This window comes from Euwallacea similis, unplaced genomic scaffold (genome assembly GCF_039881205.1).
Source record: "Euwallacea similis isolate ESF13 unplaced genomic scaffold, ESF131.1 scaffold_50, whole genome shotgun sequence".
In the NCBI taxonomy this organism is placed as follows: domain Eukaryota; kingdom Metazoa; phylum Arthropoda; class Insecta; order Coleoptera; family Curculionidae; genus Euwallacea; species Euwallacea similis.
The window spans coordinates 105,715-116,061 of record NW_027098675.1 but is presented as its reverse complement, the minus strand read 5'-3'; the positions used below and the strand labels follow the sequence as shown (position 1 = coordinate 116,061).

The 10,347-nt window shown below is 40.2% G+C and overlaps 1 protein-coding gene across 1 annotated transcript; it reads right to left on the bottom strand.

The window, feature by feature from the left end:
* Positions 1 to 4,486: 4,486 nt before the first annotated feature.
* On the bottom strand, positions 4,487 to 8,947 carry LOC136418954 (uncharacterized). The gene is made up of 2 exons (XM_066405162.1): positions 5,755 to 8,947; positions 4,487 to 5,097 (listed from the first exon to the last, which is right to left on the bottom strand). Exons 1-2 carry the CDS (start codon positions 8,945 to 8,947, stop codon positions 4,487 to 4,489), a joined length of 3,804 nt encoding a protein of 1,267 aa, XP_066261259.1.
* Between the last annotated feature and the right edge of the window lie 1,400 nt (positions 8,948 to 10,347).

The following is a 10,347-nucleotide window of genomic DNA, read 5'->3' as shown; positions in this document are numbered from 1 at the left end:
ACGGCCGAATCAGACCAGAAATTTCCGAGCGCGGAGCGTGCAAACTATTGATATTTACCCGGTTTATTTGACGTGTGTGAATTTTTTTCTCAGGAATTCATCAAAATGGTCCCACGACTGATCCCTCCGTTGGATAGACCTTGTCTAGGGGAACATTTTGAGTGGTCACACGGCCGAATCAGACCAGAAATTTCCGAGCGCGGAGCGTGCAAACTATTGATATTTACCCGGTTTATTTGACGTGTGTGAATTTTTTTCTCAGGAATTCATCAAAATGGTCCCACGACTGATCCCTCCGTTGGATAGACCTTGTCTAGGGGAACATTTTGAGTGGTCACACGGCCGAATCAGACCAGAAATTTCCGAGCGCGGAGCGTGCAATCTTTTAATATTTACCCGGTATATTTGACCTATGTCTACTCCTATCTCTGGAATTCAACTAAATAGTCCGACGACTGATACCACCGTTGGATAGAGCTTGTCTAGAGGAACATTTTGAGTGGTCACTCGGACGAATCAGACCAGAAATATCCGAGCGCGGAGCGTGCAAACTTTTAATATTTACCCGGTTTATTTGACGTGTGTGAATTTTTTTCTCAGTAATTCATCAAAATAGTCCGTCGACTGATACCACCGTTGGATAGAGCTTGTCTAGAGGAACATTTTGAGTGGTCACACGGCGGAATCAGACCAGAAATTTCCGAGCGCGGAGCGTGCAAACTTTTAATATTTACCCGGTTTATTTGACATATGTCTACTCCTATCTCTGGAATTCAACTAAATAGTCCGACGACTGATACCACCGTTGGATAGAGCTTGTCTAGAGGAACATTTTGAGTGGTCACTCGGACGAATCAGACCAGAAATATCCGAGCGCGGAGCGTGCAAACTTTTAATATTTACCCGGTTTATTTGACGTGTGTGAATTTTTTTCTCAGTAATTCATCAAAATAGTCCGTCGACTGATACCACCGTTGGATAGAGCTTGTCTAGAGGAACATTTTGAGTGGTCACACGGCGGAATCGGACCAGGAATTTCCGAGCGCGGAGCGTGCAAACTTTTAATAATTACCCGGTATATTTGACGTATGTGTATTTCTATCTCCGGAATTCATCAAAAATAGTCCCACGACTGATCGCACCGTTGGATAGAGCTTGTCTAAAGGAACATTTTGTGTGGTCACACGGCCGAATCGGACCAGGAATTTCCGAGCGCGGAGCGTGCAAACTTTTAATAATTACCCGGTATATTTGACGTATGTGTATTTCTATCTCCGGAATTCATCAAAATAGTCCCACGACTGATCGCACCGTTGGATAGAGCTTGTCTAAAGGAACATTTTGAGTGGTCACTCGGCCGAATCGGACCAGAGATTTCCGAGCGCGGAGCGTGCAATCTTTTAATAATTAACCGGTTTATTTGAGGTATGTGGATTTTTTTCTCAGGAATTCATCAAAATAGTCCCACGACTGATCGCACCGTTGGATAGAGCTTGTCTAAAGGAACATTTTGAGTGGTCACACGGCCGAATCAGTCCAGAAATTTCCGAGCGCGGAGCGTGCAAACTATTGATATTTACCCGGTTTATTTGACGTGTGTGAATTTTTTTCTCAGGAATTCATCAAAATGGTCCCACGACTGATCCCTCCGTTGGATAGAGCTTGTCTAGAGGAACATTTTGAGTGGTCACACGGCCGAATCAGACCAGAAATTTCCGAGCGCGGAGCGTGCAAACTATTGATATTTACCCGGTTTATTTGACGTGTGTGAATTTTTTTCTCAGGAATTCATCAAAATGGTCCCACGACTGATCCCTCCGTTGGATAGACCTTGTCTAGGGGAACATTTTGAGTGGTCACACGGCCGAATCAGACCAGAAATTTCCGAGCGCGGAGCGTGCAAACTATTGATATTTACCCGGTTTATTTGACGTGTGTGAATTTTTTTCTCAGGAATTCATCAAAATGGTCCCACGACTGATCCCTCCGTTGGATAGAGCTTGTCTAGAGGAACATTTTGAGTGGTCACACGGCCGAATCGGACCAGGAATTTCCGAGCGCGGAGCGTGCAAACTTTTAATAATTAACCGGTTTATTTGAGGTATGTGAATTTTTTTCTCAGGAATTCATCAAAATAGTCCCACGACTGATCCCACCGTTGGATAGAGCTTGTCTAGAGGAACATTTTGAGTGGTCACACGGCCGAATCGGACCAGGAATTTCCGAGCGCGGAGCGTGCAAACTTTTAATAATTACCCTGTATATTTGACGTATGTGTATTTCTATCTCCGGAATTCATCAAAATAGTCCCACGACTGATCGCACCGTTGGATAGAGCTTGTCTAAAGGAACATTTTGAGTGGTCACTCGGCCGAATCGGACCAGAGATTTCCGAGCGCGGAGCGTGCAATCTTTTAATAATTACCCGGTATATTTGACGTATGTGTATTTCTATCTCCGGAATTCATCAAAATAGTCCAACGACTGATCGCACCGTTGGATAGAGCTTGTCTAGAGGAACATTTTGAGTGGTCACTCGGCCGAATCGGACCAGGAATTTCCGAGCGCGGAGCTTGCAAACTTTTAATAATTAACCGGTTTATTTGAGGTATGTGAATTTTTTTCTCAGGAATTCATCAAAATAGTCCCACGACTGTTCCCACCGTTGGATAGAGCTTGTCTAGAGGAACATTTTGAGTGGTCACACGGCCGAATCGGACCAGGAATTTCCGAGCGCGGAGCGTGCAAACTTTTAATAATTACCCGGTTTATTTGAGGTATGTGGATTTTTTTCTCAGGAATTCATCAAAATAGTCCCACGACTGATCGCACCGTTGGATAGAGCTTGTCTAAAGGAACATTTTGTGTGGTCACACGGCCGAATCGGACCAGGAATTTCCGAGCGCGGAGCGTGCAAACTTTTAATAATTACCCGGTATATTTGACGTATGTGTATTTCTATCTCCGGAATTCATCAAAATAGTCCCACGACTGATCCCACCGTTGGATAGAGCTTGTCTAGAGGAACATTTTGAGTGGTCACTCGGCCGAATCGGACCAGAAATTTCCGAGCGCGGAGCGTGCAAACTTTTAATAATTACCCGGTATATTTGACGTATGTGTATTTCTATCTCCGGAATTCATCAAAATACTCCAACGACTGATCGCACCGTTGGATAGAGCTTGTCTAGAGGAACATTTTGAGTGGTCACTCGGCCGAATCGGACCAGGAATTTCCGAGCGCGGAGCTTGCAAACTTTTAATAATTAACCGGTTTATTTGAGGTATGTGAATTTTTTTCTCAGGAATTCATCAAAATAGTCCCACGACTGTTCCCACCGTTGGATAGAGCTTGTCTAGAGGAACATTTTGAGTGGTCACACGGCCGAATCGGACCAGGAATTTCCGAGCGCGGAGCGTGCAAACTTTTAATAATTACCCGGTATATTTGACGTATGTGTATTTCTATCTCCGGAATTCATCAAAATAGTCCCACGACTGATCGCACCGTTGGATAGAGCTTGTCTAAAGGAACATTTTGTGTGGTCACACGGCCGAATCGGACCAGGAATTTCCGAGCGCGGAGCGTGCAAACTTTTAATAATTGTTTAATCCGGCTCGAAGGACCAAAAATGTATAATCCGTCTCGAAGGACCAAACTGTTTATTCGTGAATCGTGGTACCAAGATGTTGATTAGACATGGCCTAATTCTTGATACGTCTAGTAAGCAATGGACTGGATGCTTGCGAAGGACCACCCTGAGTTCGCGGTCTCAGAGACACCGTGTTCGTGCAAATGAAGAAAACAAAAACCCTTTTTAACGGTAACGAAGGTTTATTGTTCACCAACAATTTCGAGTAATTTAACAAAGAAATAACAACTTTTCGTGACAAGTTAACTAGTGTACTAATTAACCGTGTATAGGAACCGTGAGTAAAGTAATCGCGTACGAGTAACGTGCAAAGTACGGAGTTAAGAGTCGACGGAGACGCACAAGAAGAGAGAGATTTTTCTTCTTGCAAAATCTTAAATACTAAAGTTAATGGTAACCGTACATAGGCGTACCAGAAACTAAGAGGTCATCATCGGCGCTTCTTCTAGATTTGTCCTTGTGACTTGCCTAACTTTAACAATATAATTGGGTTTTATTGGAGGGCGTTTATGACCAGCATCGAGAACGTGTCTAAATTCTAGTACGCACAAAAGGTCGGCGAGGAGTTTTATTACACAGTTAGTCTAAGATCAAACAAAATGCGAATCAACATCTGGTCATACGGACAAAGTGGCAAGAGAAACGAGTAATGTCCATAGGCGTAGCACACGGATTTCTTACATACTAGTCACACATTTAATACTAGGCTTATGAAGAATACAACTTATCGAACTAATACATTAAATTAATTATCGGGAATTCTGTCCCCTACACAAGCCCTAACATGCCGGCCCCGTTAAAAGGTCGTTACCTTTTAAATTATTTACAAAGAGTTATTTGTTATTCATGGGCAATGGGCATATTTTCGACAATGATCTTCGCGATATAGTTCCACTGGGTAAGCGCACTGACACTACACGTATCACATGATCCTTTCCTTCGTGGAGTTCGACAACTCGAGCTAAAATCCAGCGCAGTGGGGCAGTATTGTGTTCCACCAGTAAAACTAATGCTCCAATATCTATGGTTTTATCTACAGTGTTCTTCCATTTACATCGAGTTTGCAAATTTGTCAAATAGTCTCTGGACCAACTATTCCAAAAATGCTGCTGGAGTTGTTGAAGTCGTTCGTAATGAGATAAGCGAGAGATAACGGCGTTCTGGTAGTCGGGTTGTGGTAAACTTGCCAACGAGTCACCAATAAGGAAATGCGCGGGAGTTGAGGGTGCATAGTCGTTTATGTCGTTTGAGATTGGCATTAGTGGTCGCGAGTTGAGACAAGCTTCGATTTTTACTAATAGGGTGTACATCTCTTCGTATGTTAGAGATGATTCACCTAAGACGCGGCGAAGATGAAACTTAGTCGATTTCACCGCCGCCTCCCACAATCCTCCCATATGGGCACTACGCGCGGGTATGAAATGCCACTTTATCAAATGATTGGCTAAAAATGTAGTTGTGGCGTTAATGTGTGATTCATTATTTATTAAGTTATAGAGTTCGATAAAATAATTATTGGCCCCTACAAAGTTAGAACCATTGTCTGAATGTATGTTTGTTGGTTTTCCTCGTCTGGAACAGAACCTTTCCAAAGCATTCAAAAAGCTATCGGTCGAAAGATCTTTAACCAGTTCGATATGTACTGCACGCGTGGCAAAACAAACAAAAATGCATATGTAAGTTTTTACGGATTTGGCTCTACGCAGCGTACCCTCCTTTATGAGTATAGGCCCTGCATAATCGATTCCGCAATTTGAAAAAGGTCGTGAAGGCGTTACCCTTGCGGTCGGAAGGGAACCCATTAAAAATTTCGAAGGTTTCGGTTTTACTCTAAAACATCTTATACATCTACTAAGGTTACGTTTAACTGCATTTTTTCCGTTTATTATCCAAAATCTGAGGCGAATTATCGAAAGCAAGTTTTGAACTCCCGCGTGGAGATGTTTCATATGCTCATTCTGTGTTATTAAGTCAGTGAATTTATGTTTATACGGTAATATAATAGGGTGTTGTTCAAAATTAAATTGTGAATTTATTAAACGTCCCCCGACTCGAAGTATCCCTTCTGAATCGAGAAATGGGTTTAGATTCAAAATTTTACTATCGCTTGGGAGTTTTTTGCTTTTGAATAAGTCGGAAATTAACTTGGCCCTAGTTAATGCGGGACCGATCAACCCAAGCGGGTCAAAGATCTGCGAAATTTTCGAAAGAATAGTCCTTTTGGTAACACGGGATGGCTCGTATTTAATATTAACTGAGTATTTCAGAGTATCTTGTTTAGGATCCCAGCTAATTCCAAGAGTTTTTAGATGCTTATCTTCATGAGGTAGAATTAAATTGTCGTGATTTTCGTTACTGTTTGCTTGTAGGATACTATTTAAAACTATGCTACTGTTGAACGACCATTTTCTCAATTTAAAATTAGCTTGACTTAAAATATCGTCTAGTTCCCTATAAATTTGCAATGCATCTGTTTCCGAATCAATGCTAACCAACAAATCATCCATGTAGAACGAACGTTTAATTATTTCTGCTGTTCGTGGATACCTGTCTTTGTTGCGCTCGGCCAATTCTATCAAGCAACGTGTGGCTTGAAAGGGTGCACTCGATGTGCCATACGTTACCGTGTTGAGTTTATACACATTAATCGGATCATTAAGATTTGCTCGCCATAGTATCTTTTGGAAGTTACGTTCTTCCTCATGAATTTTTATACATCGGTACATCATTTTGATGTCCGCGCTCAAAACAATTTTGCGAAGTCTTAGACGTATCAAAATTGAGTACAAGTCATCTTGTACTACTGGTCCTACCAAAAGCGTGTCATTCAGGGAAATTCCTAAACTTGTCTTGCAGCTTGCATCAAAAACGACGCGACACTTCGTGGTAATAGAATTCTTTAGTACCGCACTGTGGGGTAAAAAATAAGAATTGTTTGGAATAGAGATGTCCTTTTCAATGGGTCCTTGAAGCGTCATGTGGCCTAAGTTCTCATATTCCGTCATAAATTCTACGTACTGCTTCTTGAGGTCCTTGTCCTTTTCTAACCTTTTCTCTACATTTTTTAACCGTTTTAGGGCATTCGATTTGGAGTCACCCAGACTAAAATCTGTTTGATTATTGAACGGATACCTTACGACAAAACTGTTGTCCATGTCGCGGGTTGTAGTTTGATTAAAATATTCCTCACAATAATTTTCTTCCTTTGATAGGAATTTAACATTTTCAAACTCTTCAATCTGCCAGAATTTCGTCAACGAATCATTTAATGTTTTATTTGAAATACTAGTCGCAAGGTTGCACACTACTTTCCGACTTTGAGATTCTCTGCATATTAAATTGCCCGATATTACCCAGCCTAAAGAGGTTTCTTGTAACATTGGCAATCCCTTTCCTAATTTAAGTTTACCCGAACCTAATAGATTATAAAATATATCTACCCCTAATAAAACATCAATTTGTTTTGGTTCATTAAATTTTTCATCAGCTAGATTGATATTTGTTGGAATTTGAAGTACCGAACTGGGAAATCTAAATGAGGGTAGATTTTCGGTAAGAATGGGCAAAACCAAAAATGCTATGTTAGATTCATATTGGTTGAACCTGGATTTTATTTTCGTGTGCACTCGCTGATTAATCTTTGTGACAATTTGACTGATACCTGATAATGAAAGGTCAATTGTTTGGGGACTTAAGTTTAACTTTCTGCAGAAGTTTTCTGTCATTAAATTTGACTGGCTTCCGCAATCGAGTAAGGCATTGCATTTATGCCAATTTCCTTTTCTGTCTGAGATGAGAATGGTAGCCGTAGATAGTAGTACTTGATTTTTATCATTACCTAACGATGATAATGCCAAAGGGTTGTTTTCCGTATCGTACGTGACCGCGTTACTTTGGCCGATTGTTAGAACTGTAGATTGTTTGGATTCTCCATACCTTCTAGATACATCGTGAGCCGAAGGATTAGATGGAGAACTGATCGATGATTCATGTTCAGTTAATGATGAGGAAGGTTCATTAGTGCTGCTGTTGCTAGAATTTTGAACATGTTCACTTCCTGAACGTTTCTCTATATGTAACGTGCTATTATGTTTTTGGTTGCATTTTTTGCATCCTCTTGATCTACATTCCTGTTTCAGATGCCCTGGACGTAAACAGTTGCTACACAATTTATGTCTTCGAATTTCGTTATATTTGTCCGACACTGATAATTGGATAAAACGAGGACATTGATGAATGAAATGATTTTCAGTACAGATGTAACACTTATTGATTTTTTCGGTCAAAGAATACGAATAATTCTTAAACTGATGTGATTCGTTTCTTTTCTCGTGGCCTTTGTTTTGCATTCTATCCCTATCATGTTTATTTGAATGTACGGTTGAGAAGCCGCGAACCGCTTCCAACGAACGACATTTTTCGGTTAAAAATTCCATTAATTGATCAACAGTCGGCAATTCAGTATTACATTGTTTCCGCTCCCACTCCTGATTAGTACTATCATCCAGTTTGTTTAATATTATCGGTATCAACAAAACATCCCATTGATCCACGGGTAATTTTAATTTTCCTAATGATGATTTATGTTGCTGAACTGCATCTATTAATTTTCTAATATTTACAGATGATCCTTTATTCGCGTTTGGTAAATTAAGAACTAAGCCTTTAGCGTGAATGTTAATAACTGCCTTTTTATTCTCATATCTTTTTTGTAACAGATTTAAAGCGATTGTATAATTATCGGGAGTTATGTCGAGAGAGTCTATGAGATTTAGCGCATCGCCTTTACAACATAATTTTAGATATAACAATTTTTCTGTTTCACTCAAGTCGGTTCTGCTATGGACTAAGGAATCAAATATGTTTTTGAAACTGAACCAAGTTTCATAATTGCCATAAAATGAACGTAAGCCTAAATCCGGTAATTTTCCTAGACCTCTTGGTGAATTTTGTTTTCCTAAATGAGTATTAGTACTATTTTGATTTTTGCTAATTGAATTTATTAACTGCTTTAATTCTGAAATTAAATTAAAGTAGGCTGATTCGATTTCAATCCGTTGTTCTTCTTCGTTTAAGCTTAAAAATTCTAGACGAGATTGTACTTTATCGAACTGATTATAGTCCTCCTCCACGTTCTTGAGGCGGATTTCTAATTGAACTGTTTCTTGAATATCTCTGTTTTCACGAAGGTACTGTTCAAAACGGGATAAACGTTTAGTTAAAATTCTGCGAGCGTGCAAAAGTTCTCTAAATTCATCGTTCTCGCTAAGAGACTCTGCTGAGCCTAGTTCCATTTCGGATCGTTTTGAAATTTTTTCTTTTTGAGCTCTAGTGGTCATTTTTAATTACTATTGATAACGTGGCGTTAAAATAAATCAATTTACGTGATTCAAACAGAGGTACGACTAGAGAAATTAACTAGTTTCGACTTCTTTAATGTGCATAAATCGAGCATAAACCAAAGTAAATAAGTCGCATCAATCTCATACAACTAACGACCATTTAAGGTATCAAATGGAAATCGGGATTATGAGGTTATGCAAATTCAAAGAGGAAAAATCGTGACAAAAAGGAACTGACTCACCGGGATTGTTTCTTGCTCTCCTTGGGATCCACCGTTCTACTCCTTATTCCGCTTTCGATGTCCTATGTTCCACAGGTTCTGATCCAGTCCTGTGATATCCGGTTCGAAGTGACCAAAAATGTTGATCCGGCTCGTAGGACCAAAAATGTTGATCCGGCTCGAAGGACCAAAAATGTTGATCCGGCTCGTAGGACCAAAAATGTTGATCCGGCTCGAAGGACCAAACTGTTTATTCGTGGATCGTGGTACCAAGATGTTGATTAGACATGGCCTAATTCTTGATACGTCTAGTAAGCAATGGACTGGATGCTTGCGAAGGACCACCCTGAGTTCGCGGTCTCAGAGACACCGTGTTCGTGCAAATGAAAACAAAACCCTTTTCTAACGGTAACAAAGGTTTATTATTCACTAACAACTTCGAGTAATGTAGCAAAGAAATAACAACTTTTCGTGACAAGTTAATTAGTGTAGTAATTAACCGTGTATAGGAACCGTGTGTAAAGTAATCGCGTACGAGTAACGTGCAAAGTACGGAGTTAAGGGTCGACGGAGACGCACAAGAAGAGAGCGAATTTTCTCCTTGCAAAATCTTAAGTACTAAAGTTAATGGTAAGCGTACATAGGCGTACCAGAAACTAAGAGGTCATCATCGGCGCTTCTTCTAGATTTGTCCTTGTGACTTGCCTAACTTTAACAATATAATTGGGTTTTATTGGAGGGCGTTTATGACCAGCATCGAGAACGTGTCTAAATTCTAGTACGCACAAAAGGTCGGCGAGGAGTTTTATTACACAGTTAGTCTAAGATCAAACAAAATGCGAATCAACATCTGGTCATACGGACAAAGTGGCAAGAGAAACGAGTAATGTCCATAGGCGTAGCACACGGATTTCTTACATACTAGTCACACATTTAATACTAGGCTTATGAAGAATACAACTTATCGAACTAATACATTAAATTAATTAACGGGAATTCTGTCCCCTACACAAGCCCTAACAGGAATTTCCGAGCGCGGAGCTTGCAAACTTTTAATAATTAACCGGTTTATTTGAGGTACGTGAATTTTTTTCTCAGGAATTCATCAAAATAGTCCCACGACTGATCCCA